Source organism: Typha latifolia, chromosome 10 (genome assembly GCF_019914945.1).
Source record: "Typha latifolia isolate L0001 chromosome 10, TyphaL0001v2, whole genome shotgun sequence".
NCBI classification, from domain to species: domain Eukaryota; kingdom Viridiplantae; phylum Streptophyta; class Magnoliopsida; order Poales; family Typhaceae; genus Typha; species Typha latifolia.
Genome location: NC_133095.1, coordinates 1962850 through 1980640, shown reverse-complemented (window position 1 = coordinate 1980640; position 17791 = coordinate 1962850). Strand labels below are relative to the sequence as shown.

At 35.2% G+C, this 17791-nt stretch overlaps 3 protein-coding genes across 4 annotated transcripts; all 3 read left to right on the top strand.

Annotated features, from left to right (window-relative positions):
• The first annotated feature begins 729 nt into the window (after positions 1-729).
• LOC140796367 (guanine nucleotide-binding protein subunit gamma 1-like) lies at positions 730-3127 on the top strand. 2 transcript variants are annotated; one of them, XM_073149369.1, is made up of 4 exons: positions 730-1116; positions 2523-2575; positions 2704-2748; positions 2859-3127. In XM_073149369.1, exons 1-4 carry the CDS (start codon positions 979-981, stop codon positions 2941-2943), a joined length of 321 nt encoding a protein of 106 aa, XP_073005470.1. In that variant the 5' UTR covers positions 730-978; the 3' UTR covers positions 2944-3127. The 2 variants fall into 2 exon arrangements, with proteins under 2 accessions (XP_073005470.1, XP_073005469.1); XM_073149368.1 differs by having other exon boundaries at positions 777-1116; positions 2523-2626.
• A 308-nt stretch (positions 3128-3435) lies between these two features.
• On the top strand, positions 3436-6837 carry LOC140796366 (2-methyl-6-phytyl-1,4-hydroquinone methyltransferase 1, chloroplastic-like). The gene is made up of 4 exons (XM_073149367.1): positions 3436-3743; positions 3934-4529; positions 5232-5538; positions 6366-6837. The coding sequence occupies exons 2-4, from the start codon at positions 3970-3972 to the stop codon at positions 6519-6521; spliced, it is 1023 nt and encodes a 340-aa protein (XP_073005468.1). The 5' UTR covers positions 3436-3743; positions 3934-3969; the 3' UTR covers positions 6522-6837.
• Positions 6838-9813: 2976 nt separating this feature from the next.
• LOC140796597 (calmodulin-like) lies at positions 9814-10910 on the top strand. Its single transcript, XM_073149660.1, has 4 exons — positions 9814-9996; positions 10091-10248; positions 10359-10439; positions 10536-10910. Exons 1-4 carry the CDS (start codon positions 9924-9926, stop codon positions 10674-10676), a joined length of 453 nt encoding a protein of 150 aa, XP_073005761.1. The 5' UTR covers positions 9814-9923; the 3' UTR covers positions 10677-10910.
• Positions 10911-17791: the final 6881 nt, after the last annotated feature.

The window sequence follows — 17791 nt, the reverse complement described above, 5'->3', positions numbered from 1 at the left end:
TTGCTCACTGCCTTACGGTGGTTCCATTCCCAAGATTGGTCATTGACATGTAGGTGCAGCATTGAGAAGCTTATCGAATTATGTTCGTTGGATTTGTTTGGTTGGTATAGTTGGGTTGACTAGTCTCTATGTATGTTAGGCCTATTTTGGTCGAAGAGTTATAGGACGCTAACTTTTTAATATGATGCGCTTTAAATCCAAGTGTCTCGTAATTGTCTATTTTTTGAGACAGACTAAGAGGGAGTCATATTCTAAGGCAGATGATCTATTCATCTTTCTTTACATGAGCATAGGTTTTAGTTACAATTTGATACTTTGGATTTATTATAGGTCAATTCGTTAACACAGTCAAGAATGGGGCTTGTCATAGGATTTTATCATATTTCACCCTTGTGTAACCGCTATTGGAAGCTTTAATAAATTATCTGTCTTGCCCAACGCACTATTGTGCTATTATGACCATCCTGGTTACCTATAAGCAGAGGTATGAATATATTAAATATTATCTGAGAAAGGTAATAGGTATTAAGTTTACAATTTTAATCTTATCGTATGGGGGATTGCTTAATCAGAACGAATATTATAGAAATAATTGAGCTCTAAATTAATAGAAATAATATATGTCAGGTTTAAGCACACTCAAAAAAGATGATACCTTTCACCTTTGCTAAATTCTTTTTGTCCCCTTCCTCCTTTCTAAAAGACGAGGAAGAAAAAGAAATGATCTTTGTCCAGTCACGATGGAGATTTATTGTTATCCCTCTCTAGTTTAATCCAAGTTCGGGCTTTCCACTTGCGTGCTCTAATGGCGGCAGTCTCCGAGCTCAACGGAGTACTAGAAGAAGACGTGTCTACCTGAGGTGGGGCTCCCCGCCCCCTCTGCCGCTGTCTCCGCCGTACCATTTTCGATTCGATTTCCAGCTCTTGATTAGAGGACGATAAATTTAAAGGAGGTCAGACGGATCCAACGGTCGAGGGATGCAGGTTAATGGGGTGGGAGCTGCCATCACGTCCGTCGATCACATCACTGCGATGTCCCCACCAACGGACACCAGGGGCAAGCACCGGATCTTGGCCGAGCGCAAGCGTTTGGAGCAAGAATCGAGATTTCTAGAGGTGGATTCTCTTTTACTTAGTTCGAATATTTTGCTCCGAAAATTTTGAAAGAATTTGCGATTTAGATTTTTTTAGATGTTATTTGAGGGAAAAGTCTGATCTTGGCGTCTTAGGAGTGATTGAGATCGTTGGATCTTATGCTTTTGTTAGTTGAGTGCTAACTTGGTGGAACTGAGAGTTCTTTGGAGGATCAAACGTGGTAAATCAATAGATGGCCAATGGTGATAGATGATTTGCCATTGAAATGGGTCTTAAAGAGTATTTTGTTAGTATTAGATGGTTCTCTCTCAAAAGTGGATTGTTGTCAGTATTGTATTATGATTTTTGAAGAGAAGGTTTGATCTTGGAGTAACAGGTAAGACCATGAAATGGTGGTTTAAGGTAGTACAAATCTCGCAGGAGTGATTCAGTCTGTTGGGCACCTATGCTTCTATTAAGTGAAATTGAGAATTTTTTATAGGATCAAACTTCATAAACTAATAGCTGAGGGATGAACATAAGGCTGAGGAAGAGGAGCAGAACTCATCTTTAGTGTTCTTTCTCTTCATCCACCTGATCCACCTTTGGATACGGTTTTGTAAGTTGATTGTTCTATAAATGAAGTGTCGAAGGACTTTTCCTCAGATAATCTACGAAGATAATAGATTTGCATATCTGAGAAGTTCCATTGGCAAAGTCTAGATTTCGACCTTTTCCTTTTGGCACGATAAGATAAAAAAAAAGACTTGCAATAGCAAAGGATAGCATGCCATCCTCCACAATGAGGACCATAAGTGCCACTCAAGCTAGTGTTTGTGATGCCGAAATAACATAAGATGAGGGTTTTTTTTAAATATCAAAAGCAATTAATTAACGTCACAAAATCATATAGCCTTCTCTACTGTTGGAAAACTGACAGTTCAAAAAAAAAACCTCGTTCCATATCTAGTATATACATGATGATTACTCATGCATGTAATGGTATAGAGCTTGCTATATGCCATCATGATTATCATAGAGTGAGCTTATAGTTTTCTACATATGCTTACTTCACATTAGTACTAAGATAACAAGGATGACGGTAGGGAGAAAAGTTTATCTTGAATATGGTGTCAGAGATCAGATTTGAGATGCCTGGTTTTTTGTTCTTCAGTGAGATCTGAGTTGCATAGACTCCAAATATTTCTCATGAATGCCATCTCCTTCGGTGGTGTGCAATGCAGCTTGTTTCTTCTAACTTATACAATTTCATTGCTTTTGCATCAGCACTGCGAGTGATGAGTATGCACCTAGACTGTGACTTCTCAGGATGTTGATTTACTCTAACTAGCTTGTTTGGTGGGAGAGTCGCTGTATGATTGTATATTTAGATATTTTACAAACTCCCTCGTTAATTGCTCAACTTTTTTTGAATATACAATGTACAGGAAGAGCTAGAGGAGCTTAAGAAAACAGAGAAGGTTTCAGCAGTACTACAAGAGTATGTATATGAAATTAACTCGTGTCATAAAACTAAACCACTTTTTATAAGGTAGTTGCTTACATTGCATACAAAAATCCACATGAGTATACTGTTCGAAATTGACTGAATTATTGCTGTTCAACCAGATTGCTACTCAAAGTAGATAGCAGGCCAGATCCTCTTCTCCCAGTGTAATGAATGAAAACTCTTCTATCTTATTTCCACTCATTCATTGAATGAATGTTTCGCCTCTCACTTCCTTACCTCAGGCTTTTCTTTTTTCTTTTTTCTGTTATGGCAGAACTAGTGGACCTGCGAATGCATCTTGGGATAGGTGGTTTGAAGGACCTCAAGATCTGCATGGATGCAGATGCTGGATAATGTGATTCTTATTGGCAGAAGTTGGCAGTGTAGTTAATTTTTTTGGAGTATTTTTGGCCATTGTGTTAAACAAATTCTGCGCTACGAGAACATTTTTATTCTATTCGAGAATACAATCTCTTTTTTAGTTGATCACTTGATCAGTTACTTTGAAACAAGTAGCGAGATAGTAAAGTTGGAGTTCTGAACTGTTCTTTGGATGGAATTAGGCAGGCATAAGATGGTCCCTCCCTCTTTCTCTCTCTTTGTGAGAAATTTCCTTTGCTCATACTTCTTAGTATTTTTATCTGATCACTGGATCGGTGTGCATCCAGAGAAGACAAAAATAGACAAAGGAATTAATAAGAGTCACTCAGAAGAGTAATGCCAAGGGAATGAGTAAAAGATAGCCACAAACTAATTTGAACGGTGGCTATGGCTTCAAGCAAATCAATATTGGAAATGATATTTATCATGATTTAAATACTTATAGTTACTTACAGGACCAGTTAAAAGATGAAATCATACTCGAAGATAGTTGGTGATCGAATTTATTTTGTCTAAATCGAAACATTATCTTTAATTCAGAAATTACTGGCTTCCATATTAACAGAAATCAAGAAAAAGAAAAGAAAAGGAAAGAGAGAAAGATCTACTGGCTACCTCTGGTCACACGAAGACACATGCTCCTATCTCAATAAAGTTTTTGTGGTAGGAGATCGCTCTTGGTTTGGGAATTGCGAAGGCTGTGCCTCTTTCCCTTCTCCCTCTCTCTCTCTGCTCTGCCACGCTCTCCTCTTCCCTTCCTCAAACTAATAGCAAATTGGTAAGCAAACTCCTCCTTATAAAGCTTTCTTTTTGTTCAAAGTAAGAGGAAGAGTTGAAAAAAGTGTCTCCTTTTTGCCGCATAAGAAATATCGATGTCTTCTCTTAGTTTCAGTTAACTACTATTTTCCCAAGTGGGTTTTTGATTGTGATCTGGTTAGAGCCCTGTAACTGTTTGGAAATTTGTGTAGGTTTTGCTTTGTGGGTATTTCTTCTTTGTCCAATCCATGGCTTCCCACTTGCTCAATGGTGCTGATAACCTCACACTCGCCAGAGGAAGAACCCCAAATGGCTTGGGGTTCTTGCGTTCTTCTCTTCATGGGAAATACCTTTCCAAGATGGGCTTAGTTCCCATTAATGGGAGCAGAAGGGCTAAAATAGGAGCACCAAGTTGCAGCCTCTCCTCTTCAAGGCCAGCCTCCCAGCCCAGGTTCATTCAGCACAAGCAGGAGGCCTTTTGGTTCTATAGGTTCCTCTCCATAGTCTATGATCATGTCATAAACCCTGGGCATTGGACTGAGGACATGAGGGATGAGGCCTTGCAGCCCGCAGAGCTCTACAGCTCCAAGCTGAAGGTTGTGGATGTAGGTGGTGGGACTGGGTTTACCACTTTGGGAATTATTAAGCATGTAGACCCCAAGAACGTTACGATTCTCGACCAGTCGCCGCACCAGCTCGAAAAGGCTAGACAGAAGGAGGCATTGAAGGAGTGCACCATTATCGAAGGAGATGCTGAGGACCTTCCTTTCCCGACCGATTACTGCGATCGATATATCTCTGCCGGAAGGTAAGGGTTGATTTACAGATTAAATCATATTTTCTGAATTGAAGATCTTTTCATAGACCCTGTATATTTCTGTTCCTTTTGTAACTAGTTGTTAATTTTCTGATATTGGTAAATGAGTTGTAAGTGTTTCAATGATTAATCACAACTTGTGAATCTTTGGAGTTGAGAGCTGACAGATAAAGAGCAGCATTGCTCATGTTTTTCTGGATGCTATTGAATACTATTATGTTTTTCAGTTTACATAAAAAATACATTATGCTGGCAAAACTCAGTGTTGTAATGATCAATATTCAACAAGCAGGACAGGGAATGAAATCATATTGGCAAGAAGGAAGAAGGGATTCATGACAGATGAGTTGGTTTTGGAAAATGTGCTTCTTATCTCATTTCTATTCTTCAAGACATTTTAGAAGCTTCTAACTTCTTTTTTTCTTTTATTCCCTAGGATATACAATTAGAAGCACCTGAATAAAAGTGTAAAATGATAATTCTTTGGTGCCAAATTTTATGTTTGTAGGCCTCAAGAGGGTATCCACATTAGAAACCCTGTGTGTAGGTTTTGATTCATAATGGATCTGATTTCTGTTACTTATTGAATTGTGTATATGTGGTATTATTTTGAGTTCATAATGAATAGCATAGAACTGTTGTTGATGCAGATTCTTCTTTTCTACTACTGATGATGTTAATTTTGTTCTCCAGTATTGAGTATTGGCCTGATCCACAACGTGGAATCAGGGAAGCATACAGGGTCCTGAAGCTTGGAGGAGTAGCCTGCGTTATTGGCCCTGTGTACCCGACCTTTTGGCTCTCTCGCTTTTTCGCTGACATGTGGATGCTCTTTCCTAAGGAAGAAGAGTACATTGAATGGTTCAAGAAGGCAGGATTCAATGATGTCAAATTGAAAAGGATTGGACCAAAATGGTATCGTGGTGTTCGCCGACATGGATTAATTATGGGATGCTCCGTGACAGGCGTGAAGAGAAACTCTGGAGATTCTCCTTTGCAGGTAAATCTTCTAAGAGTTCATCTTTCTTCCAATTATGAGTGATAGTGAAATTTCAGAACTGTTCTCAGCTGTCTTGAGTTAATACTCTCCTATGTTCAGTTTGCTTGTCCTTCGCATTCTCTTTATGATAAATGGCCAAACATAAATTAGGAAGTCTTGAATAACAGGCAGAAAAATCCTTCTTTTTTTACTTACTCAAATATAAAGAATATGAAAACTCTTTACATTGGTGGAATATCTAATCTTCTTCTGCTTTCCATTATTGGAGTATACTTAATATGAAGTATCAAGTATCTGATTTGATGATCTAACATGATAGTGCACCACTTCTTGGTTCCTCATTTCTTCAGTCATAATTACTGTTGCGACAGTACAAGCCCTTGTTATTCATTAACATTAGGAAAAAAATGTAGATAGCATTTCAGAGACTATCATTAGCTGGTTATCTTTCTCATACTACGTTGTGTTATTCTCTGAGTCTCCTAAGCTTTACTACCAGACTGTAGGTATCAAGTATCAACAAGTGGAAAGTTGTGTACATAAAGAACAGAAAATTAGAAGAAAAAACATTGAAATTTGGAACAGAGGGAATCATTTAAATAAGTCTCCAACAAGGAGTCGTACATATCTAATATAAGAGACGATTGAAGTATGTACTATGTACAGTGTGTTGAGCACCAAAACGCTAACTGAACATTCTTCAATTTGTTTCCAATGGACAAAAGTGTTCTTCTTTACGGTGCTTAATTATTTATTTTGCTGTTTTTTTCTTCTAAATATGAGTACTTGTTAGAACTTAGAGAGATTGCTTTCTCATATTTGTGCAGCTCGGGCCAAAGGCTGAAGACGTTCGGAAGCCTGTGAATCCATTTGCTTTCCTCCTCCGCTTTCTCCTGGGCACCATTGCAGCTACATACTACGTGCTGGTGCCGATCTATATGTGGATAAAAGATCAGATATTCCCTAAAGGCATGCCTATATGAGAGAAGGACAAAGTGAGAACCAAACTCGCCTTCCACTCAATTTTAGGCCTTGTTTAATTCTATCACCATCTCTACACCGTTCTTTTAGTAACCGTGAACGCATATTTGTTTTGCTGGACTATTCAGTTCGAGTCTTTCGGGTGTCTTATTAATGTGCTATAATGTTTCAAGACAGCTTATGAGTATTAGGTGATATAAGATGTTTCTGTAATCCTGTAAAAGTTTAGTTGGATGTGGGATCTGTATGGTGTATCATTAACACCTTCGTATTCCTCTCTTTATTTCAGCTTCATGTGAATTAATTCTGCAAAGCTAATTGATCCTCTCTTTGTTATATAACAAGGTTCAGTTACACGTTTTTTTTTAGTGTCGTGGTAATTATATAGATCAGTAGTGACAAATTGATCCAAGCATCTGAGATCTGCCAACTCTGGTAAAAGGAATTGCTCATTTTACATTATTTTTATTTGCAATCTTGTGCTTAGAATTCTCTTCTTGTTTTGTTGCATAATTCCCTCAAAACAAGAATTTGAAGAGTAAAAAATTTTGGAAAGCCATTGGCACTCCATCTCTGTCATCCTAAGAGGGTTTTCCTTTGCTCTCTCTCCATCTCTGTCATCTTCGTCTGCTCTCGACTGTCTCCACACATCTTTCGTTGGTCCTCGAGATCACAACAACCGTAAAGCTTAATATCTTATTTCCTTTGAGTTTCCGGTATGTTATATCTCCCCTTTCAATTTATATTCGAGTTTCTAAAAATAAAATTGAAAAAAAAAAGGAATTGGCAGTCACGCATCTATTGGATTTGCGGTGATTAAAAAATGGATTAATTCTGCATCAGATCTAAATACTTAATAATAATATGCCGAATCCACACGCTTGGGAGAAGAGTAGTCGTCACACGTGCACAGTATATTCAACGACACGCAAGCGGAGAAAACCGCGTAGCACGTGCGACCAAATGTCAACACTCGCCGGTCACCAGCACGGGCGCATTGAAAACCCGCATTGCCTCCTCCCCCGTTCCGATTATAAACCAACGAGGCATAATTACGTTTTACGCCCTTCATTTTCACAAATTTATGATCACTCCCTATCTATATTTAGAGCTTAAAATATTCTATTTTTTAAAAGTCTAGAAGAAAATTAGTCATAGTTAACCGAGGATGAATGGTTGAAGAAAACAGGATAATTATATTTAGGCACTCTGAATTATGCCTATTTTCACATAAATCCCATCTGAATGAATCTCCTGATGAAAAAAAAAGACCTAATGATGAAATAGTGATTTGTTATTTTCATTTATCTACACCAGAGTGGGATGTATCAGTTTATAATAGTTTAGGGGTTTAAATGTAATTAACTAAAGAAAAAGAAAAACAGCTCATAACATAAGGTGTGAACTATAGGGGCTCAACTGCAAATACCGAAAAGATAGGGTTTTTAACTTTAGATTTGCGAGAATAGATGGTGTGAAATATAATTTTCCCAAACAAATTACTACGCCTACGGAAACGAGTTCGACCGGATCAAACGAGACGAGGTCGCGAGCCACGTCTGCGTCAACTGGGTTGACTCAAATTGTCGACGATTTCCTGACCGTCTCCCAGGCGGAGGAGAAACACTCGCCACGACCGGATCCAACTCGTACGGAAGGACTGAGAGAGCTGACCGTCTGATCGTTGAATGGTCGGGCTTGTGACGTGATCCGACGGATGTCGTGTTCTCGGGTCCGATCGAAAGCACGGAAAGAGACCGAACCGAGTCGCGAGATATCTTGCGAAAGAGGGCGGTGAATAGAACAGCAGCGAACAGCTACAATACAACTATTATACTAAATTGGCTTTTGTGCCCTTTCCTCTATTGACAGCTAAATGACAAGATTACCCTCAGTAATCTTGGGTGCAGGCTAATTTGTTCCTATAAATCTTCTTTTAGGTGTTAACTCATCAACTATTTTTAAAATTTGAATTATTACAAAATAATAACTTTTATATTATCATATTTAATATTCATTATCACTTTGGAGGGATGAGAGATTTTAAATGGTCCAAAAAGTGGGCTTAAATTAAAAATATGACATTTTATATTTTAAATAATAAATATATGTTATTAGATTCAAATTTAAAACTTATTTTATTTTTTAACCATATTTAATTTTTATTTTTTATAATCTATTCTCATGTAGTATGGAGAGCTATGCATTTAATCTGTTCACGTGTGATATATAACAATCACGCATAAAAAATATGTTAAAGATATAATATACATTATTAATTCATTATTTAATAATTTAAGTTGTAGCTTTTGGTTAACTAAATTATTTAACGTGGTATCCAAACAAAAGTCCTAGATTTAAATCTTATCGAACACATTTATTGTTTAAAATATAAAAAAGTATATATTTAATTTAAGTTTTATTATTAAGTTTATTAAAATATCTCAGCTCAAAAGTGAGAAAGATGGTTAAATATTAAAAATATATAAATTGTTATTCTTTAGTGATTTAAATTTTTAAAAAATTCTAGTGACAATTACGTAAAAATCACTTTAAAAAATAAACCCTAAAGCAAGCAATGTTTTTTTTTTCTTCTTTCTGCTCTGCAATGCTTCAATAGTGAGTCAACATCGGGATGGGCAAATTAGTCATTTAACCATGACATGCAAGGAAGTCACCGACAGCTCAATAGTGGCAATGTGGTAATAAAATAAATTTAATGCCTGCGATTGATGACAACAACCCACTCCTTCTGGAAGTCCATCCTCCAGCTGTTCACAGTAAGACTTGGTAGCAACTAATTTAATAAAAAAAAGATAATTTTTTTATACAAAAAAAAAGTAACAGAAGATAAACAAAAAATTGGAATTAAAAATAAATATAGGAATAAAAAAGGTTAGTACGAGTCACGGTCAGACTGATCCAGTCGAACTCATTACTAGTCACTAAAACTAATCTACAAGAAAAGGTTATTGAGAATTATTATTATGCTACATTAAAAATTCATTATGGGGTCAAAAGCAATTCAACTTATGCATTATGGAGGGCTAGCATATATATATATATATATATATATATATATATATATAAAATCTTTACAGGGACATTTTTGCCATTTTATAAAATTCTCCTACTGATAGATTAATTCTCTGTTTTGAATATCGGGAAGTTTTTGGTACGCTAAAAACGTCAATTTTCACATTTTATTTTCAGGCTATTTGACTATAAGTTTAATTTACAAAAAGTCAAGGGGCTAAAAGTACAAAAAGGCCAACCATCATCCCCCCCTGCTCTGCTCAGCGTCCAACCCTTTAAAGAAGGCCTCGGCTTGCGTCGAATACTCTCTCATCTCTGCCTCCTGAACCCTCTCCTTCCCTTCATCTCTTCCACTCGCTTAGCTCTCCATGGATTTCTTGAACAAGGAGGAGATCTCCGAGTTCCAAGAAGCCTTCTCCCTCTTCGACAAGGATGGAGACGGTACGCTAGCTCTTGATCAAGAACTAAGACCCATCTTTTTCCTCCCCCACTCTGTAAAAATGCTGATACTTTTTCTAATCACTTGGAATCATAGGATGCATCACATCGGAAGAACTCGACACCGTGATCAGATCACTTGGGCAGAGCCCAAAGGAGGAGGAGTTGCATCAAATGATCCACGAAGTAGACGCAGATCGCAATGGGACGATCGAGTTCGGAGAGTTCTTGAACCTAATGGCGAGAAAAATGAAGGTAAAAAAATATTTATATATGCAAAACTTTGGATCACATATATATATATATATATATATATATATATACACACAAATGATAGAAAGTTGGTACTTTTACCTACCTTGCAGGAGAATGATGGAGAAGATGAACTAAAAGAAGCTTTCAAAGTGTTCGACAAGGATCAAAATGGATATATCTCAGCGAGTGAGGTAATCTTTCTCTGAGTTAATAAAAATAGCTATTCATATATATCTCTATATCTATATATTTAGAAATCTGTCTAATTTTATATTAATGCTGTGTAGCTGAGACATGTGATGATTAATCTCGGGGAGAAGTTAACAGATGAAGAGGTGGAGCAAATGATCGCCGCCGCTGACCTCGACGGCGACGGGCAAGTCAACTACGATGAATTCGCCAAGATGATGATGCTGTCTGACCAATAGCGGCATCATTTAAAAGTTCGGAAACTACAAGTTATCAGAATTTTTTTTCCCTCTCCCTCTGGAGATATCAGAATCAGCAAAAGATGCTCTAAATTGACATTTTGATTATATGTCTGATGATTTAGATGTGTGTTTACATCACCTTGTAATGCATACATGACAAGTCGACATTGTCATGAATTTCTAATAAGAGATCATCATCATGTTAAGTTTTTATCTTTTTTGATATAAAAATTGTTCTTATACTTTAGTCAAAGTAATTATTACCTAAACAATATTGTTGTCTTGAACTAAATTTGATAAACATTAATAAGCCCCACAAAGAATAAAAAATATGGTATTAATCAACTTTAGAAAAGTTGTTCCGATATGAAAAAGATTGATGTTATTTAGCTCGATAGAGACGATTTAGTATGTTGACTAATAATTAATGGAACCTAAAATAAAATACAAGTATCCGAGTCTTATGGTATTTAAAATTTTGAAAGGGAATCTGCATTTAAGCCCAAACTATTGAATGATGTGCTTATGACATTTAGTTTCTCTTATTCTAATCCACATAGGAAGGAGTTCTTGGTGGAAAATATATAGCAGGTGTGACTAATTGGTTGAAAAAAAAAAATCCAACATTCAATCTTCTTCTATCCTCCAGAGCTTATTCTAGGATTAATAAATTATAGATGGAAGAAATTAAGAAAGAAAGAAAGAAAAGAAAGTCAAGTAGCTGATTTATCTTTGGCTGCTTTGAATGTTTCAGAGACTTTTTACAAGAGAAGATAAAAAAAAGAAGGAATGTTTCAAAGGCTACTACATAGGGAATCTGACTCATTCAAGTTTCGATTGGGTACTTAAATTTTCTACAAGAAAGCTAATGTTGGAGTGCATATTATAGAGCTCTATTACTTGAACATAAATTATGGATCACTTCAATCTTTGTTTAGATAAAATAAAAAAAATACCCTTGCACAAACATCTCAACCTTTTCAGCTAATTCCCTTTTTTTTTTTTTTTAATCTTGTTCTTTCAACTTAACCTTATAAACTTCAAATTTAAGCATTGCAACTATTAATGAGGCTGTGAAAAAAACATAATTACACCCACATAAATTTGAGGACAAATATTTTAGTAATTTTGTAATTTGCTTATGCCAAAAAATATTGGCGCGAATTAACTACATTGATTCCATAATTTGCATCATTATTTTTAGATGAAAAAGTTAACAGTTGCATCTTAAGTGTGAATTATAAGAGAGTTAAGTCCTTAATGTTAAATTATGATATTATGCGAATATAAATGTTGGGCCATTAGTTATTGACAATGCCTAGGTCCAACAAGGCCCATTAAGCCCAGACTAACTTGATCTTTTGATCAAAGTAACATAACACTATCATATGAGGTGATATTGTAACCTAAAAATATTTAAGTGATCTCCGTAAAAACCGGATATAATTGAGGAGGTGTAGACTAATTAACCCTTATAATTGGCTCTTGTCCAATAGCAAAACATTATACGAGAGAACTATTGGAGAATTTAAAGAGATAACAATGCCTATAGTTGCTATGTACTCAAGGCTATGGCAGAGTACCCTATAGGAGAGAGTGGTCCATCATCTAAATCTTCCAACCGACAAGATCAATGGCTCTGTATCAGCATCATGGCTCTGCAATTATAATCCACTTACTCTTTCTCTCTATCCTTGAGCTTATTACCTGTTTATTAACATTGTTATGCAATATAGCATACCATTATAAATACCATCACAAATAAACATTTCATATACAAATATTTTCACTCCAAACAAATTATATTATAATCACATATAGTTCAATAATTTAAAAAGCTGGGATAAATGAGTGAGACATTTCAATTTCTCTATCCCAGTTTTTTGCACATATAAAGATTTTTTTTATCTAATTTTTTAAATTTCCTACTTGATAAGAATTTTTAGGATAAATGAGAGTCCCAGCATGCCAAAAAGAGATCATAATAATCTTCATGTACTATCTACATAAGATATAAGGCGAAGATTTATCAATGGGGTGATTTAGCCTTAAATTTTTTAATAAAATCGGTTAAAAAAAATTAATGGCCTGTAGCTCTACCTGCACAGACTGTGTGTTCTTTGGTGATGGAGAAATTATTGTGAGAGAGGTGAGGAAAAGGACCACATGACCATAAGGAGAGTACTAGTAATAGGTTAAAAGGGAATTCTATCCATGGACCACTTATTGGCCTTCTGATTCTAGGGCTTCTCTAGGTTTTTCTCAGAGTTGCCTTTCAGAGTGGCTTCAGATAAAATGGTTATCTAAAAACTTCTTCTTTTAGGATGAAAATTATAACATGAGCTATTATTCTTTGGAGTTCATAACTAATCTGTCTAAGAAAATAGATTATGCATATTGCTGGTTTTTGTCGAGAAGTCTAGCTTATTTATCACCCAATAAGGTTCCAAATATATATATATATATATATATATATGTAAAACTTTTCATATAAATTCATAGTATAAGGTTCTACATGGTACCTTTATTCCTTTTAGAAAGGAAATCTATAAATGTTAGATGCAAGTACAATAAAGTGACATTTTTTTTTTGTCAAAGCAATGCTAAACGAGCCAAGTGCAAAAGATATCAAATATCAAAGTTCCTTGAGAAGCAAAAGAGCTACAGATGCATGCATATATATATATATATATATATATATATACACAGAGAGAGAGAGAGAGAGAGAGAGAGAGAGAGAGAGCTAAATTCTTTTGAGAGTAGCCATTTCAGAATGGACAGCAAGTATTGGATGCCATATTGGCATATTGCAGTTTCCAATGAGCCATAACTTTTCACTAAAGAGAATTGTTTGGACTTTTTGGACCACAGAAAAGAGAGACGCTGAGAGAATCGGATGTCACTAATTCTAATTTTTACTAAGTTTAATTATTTTTTTGTTGATATTAAAGTTAATATTTAGTACATTTTCATTAGTACTTTTAGTTGTAAACTTATATACGGAGAGATCTATGTTTAGCCTATGATTATCTTAAAAGCTCATAATATATTAACATGATATATAAGTAAATGGAGCTCTTAGAGGTCATTCTTTAATTTTTTTTCTCTAATTTATAAACAGGGTCCTTTATATATATATATATATACTCATCCAAAATTTCTTATAAGTTAAAATTTTAGTAATATAATAGACGAAGTAACATAAATACCTTTAATTCAATAAACATAACAAACAAGTATAGAAATATTTTGTCTTTTTATAGTTAAATTAATAGAGTTTTAACTGTTAATTAAGTTTGAGGGGGTATCAGTGAGGGGAAAAAAAAACCTTATAAGAAGAAAAACTACGCCGTAAAAAATTAAATTCCAACGGTTTGTTTGATTGAGAGGTACCATAGAAGCATATACAATTGATCCATATGAACTTCTCATCCAACTTTTGGAGATAAATCGATAAAAAAAAAGAAGTATTTATCTTTTATAAAAGCTCAGCACGCTCCTTTGGTTAGAAAAAGACAAGATCTTAAAAGGTTCAATCTACCACCCTTGGAAGACATAAACATGAATATATTCTTGTCCTGTTACAGATCTCCAACGGTTAAATATTATTTGCAATGCGTTTTTCCATTTTACACCCTGTAATATATTTATTACAGTTGATACCTTGCCTTTCAGCTATCTAATTAAATTCAAAGGGTTTTCTACAAAAAAGAAACCGATTAACTCCTTGAATTATCAAATCTCATTTTGTAGGTAGGAGCTGTAATATTTGAACCGACCTAGTAAACTAATACAGATTAAAAAAATATAAATGAGTTTAGATTTAACATAATCTTATTTGGTGTATAATATTTAAAAAAATACTTGTTTTTATGCAAAAAGAATAAACTATAAGATAGGGTGTGAAATGAAACTTTCCCTAATTTTCAATTATATGGACCGCTTTCCTCCTCGATAATGTAAACGAGGTAGCGCATGAGGTAGGGTACGGCAGCCCCCTCTATGTCTTGCTCGTCCGCATTATGCCGCCCTACTACCTGCAAACCTAAACTGTCTACATACTTTTAACCCCATATATTTCTATTAATATTATTTTAGCCAACCTTAATAAGCTCTACCTACTACTACTACGACCCAAAGTAAAGCTTGTCTTCTTCTCTGGGAGACATCTCCCTCTCTCTTTCTCTCTCTCTCTACTTTATGGCTCACCCACCATGTATGGGGATGTCTACCACCTCTCTTCCTTCTATAAAATCTAACCACAGCCCAGATGAGATATTGTGATACTCCCCCTCTCACTTGTGTTATAAAACTTGCCATGTTACCCTTTTCTTGCTTTACTTTTCTTATTGCATTACACTCTCCCTACCAGCTTCTCTTTGTGATGCCTCTTTTTCTTCCTCTTTTGCACTCCATCTGTCATATTTGAAGTGCCAAGGGGAATAGGTGAAGCTGCCAGCATGATCTAGCTTTGAGTGACCAAAGACTCATAGACTATGTGTATGTATTTATATATATATACACACACAAGTAGTCATGTAATTTATTTGAGGTCAGTCCTTGCTGGGTCATGCTGTGACAGCCTCACTTTTTCCCATTATTGGGCATAGCAGGCTTCAATCCATAGAGAAAGAGATGTAAGAGAAGGGACACGAAAGAGGTAAGTATGTTGCTTCTCTTATGTTGCTTCATTCTCACATCAACATAGGTAGGCCCTCTCTTATTTGATTGTTTCATCTGGTTAGACTTCTACTACAAGGAGAAGCTAACTTTTTTCTTCTTTTTTTAATTTTTATTTCTAGATAGAAAACAATTATGTGTATTGTGGAGATAGTGTATAAGAAAATTAATCTTATATATAGTGAATTTCTGATATTGTCAGCATCCTAATTTATAACTGTTTTACTGAGTTTTGTGGTGTTCTTGTGGATTGGTTCATGGAATGTACTCTTGTCTTGTGTAAACAATTAGAACACAAGGGGAAGCCAAAACTGGTAGGGTAGACAAATGAGTCAAACAAGGAAATAATTTAGGCCACATATTGTAAATAAGTTTTGAGAATTTTCAGGTTCAGGACATCTCAATCAGTTCCAGGACATAATGGTATTATCTCCACTGCATTGTGGCTGGTAGTATTATGAATGAGAAGAGTTTATTGGAATCCTCCAAGAGAAATGCTGAACACTAGCTGATAATATAGCAGGCCTCGTCCATTGGAGTACAAAAGACAATCACTTTATTCAACGTGAGTTAGTTGTCTTCAACTCTTAGATCTCATGAGTCAGTAGGTTTGCAAAGGAGTCAAATCTTAAATTTTATTACAATTGATTATATGATTTATTGCATCACAATTGGGCATTGGAATGTGCTTGCAGTAGCCATCAGAGAGCTTAAGGCTACCACGTTATCTTTGTGATGAGCACCATTTTTCATTCGTTATAGATTGATTGGCATGAGTATAGTTCAAAAGCATAATCTTGTAACTTTTGTCTACTATGACAGTCATATATTTCAGGAATTATAAAGGAGCCTACAAGCCGATTTAAGGAAAATTCATGGCCGAGAAAACAAGAAAAGAAACTTGCAGTAAGTATAGATTTTTCATTTGGATGTTATCTTATTACATACAAACTTTTGTCAATTGAAACTGCCCAAACATCACAAATTCAAATTATACTGTAATCTAAAAGACTGGATATATAAAGTTGCTTACAGAATCATTCTTGTTGTATCCATGGTGAGCTTTTCCTTTATGAAAGCTTTCTAATTTTCTTTGTTCTAGTTTACGGTTTTGTGAACACAAGAAGCTAAAGTTGAGTTTGCTTGTTTGATAATTTGGACTCAAATCTATAGTTCGAAGTTTTGGTATCCGTTTGGTTAAAAAAGAAAAGGTCTGTTACGGTTAGTTTAGGTAGGTCTCAATTATAGTTTCGTCGGATCAGTTTTGGACTTTTTTTGATAAATAGTCCTTTTAATCTTGTTTTTTATGGAACTAATAGCATTTAATCAATGAGTTTGATATTGAATAAGGTATATAGCTTGGATTCAAGTCAAATCCAACTTTGAATTGAAAATTATTAAAAAAATTACTATGATTGTTGTATTGGTTGGATGCTAGCTAGTTTTGGGGGCCAGTTTCGGATAGGATCAAAACTCAAAATACTTTTGCAAAACATTTTGGGTTTTTTTGGCGAAACTTAAAATCACGAATTATATCAGAAGGATCCACAAGGGCTCCTTTTCCAGAGTTTCTAGTTTTTTCTTTGTATCTCTTTCAAAGAATATTTCAATCAGAAAATACTGGAAGTTTGCCATCCTGATTTGGTTGCATTTGTTCCTTTCAGATGCATTCAATTTCTTGTAGTCATTGCATCCAGTGGAAAGATCTAGACATGATTATAGATCACTGTTCATAAACAATATCTAAAACAGTCAGACATTTCAAGATGGCTCTTTGCAGGGATCCTATGAACATTTCATAAGTTCCATCACATGAAACAAATTCTGTAGTGTCCTCTCCTATATTCTGATTACTTCTGAATCAAAGCATGGGTTCTGATGGTCCCCATAGGAATTAACATAACGACAAGTAAGTACTTGTTCCAGCATCTCATTATATATGCAGAACTTGAAACAATTAGCTCAATAGTATTACATTCTTTGGTTAACATAAGATTCTTCTCTTCTCTTTCCTCATAAAGCTGTTCATTATAAGGTTTGCAGGTTGAAGTACTCAAGTTAAGAAATCTGATTCTATTACTTCATTCAAATTAAAGAAGCTCAGATTCTGAAAGTGAAATGTGCTCAATGAGTCTATGTAATAAACTTTATTACATTAGTGCTCTTTCACAATATGAACAGAAATGTTGAAATAAGGTATAAATCCAGCTTAAGAGAAGCCCATCAGTTGTGGGCAAACCACTTCAATGGAAAAGAAAAATTAAAGGAGGTCTACAATAGTGCACAGTTGTGTTTGATTGGCTCTCATCACTTATGGGGGATCCAAAAAGTGCCAACATATTAATAGTTCTCTTTGCCAATTATCTTCAGAGATCTTGACACTATTGGCCTTCTACATCATCCTGAAATATTTTACTGCAAGCACTTAAGAA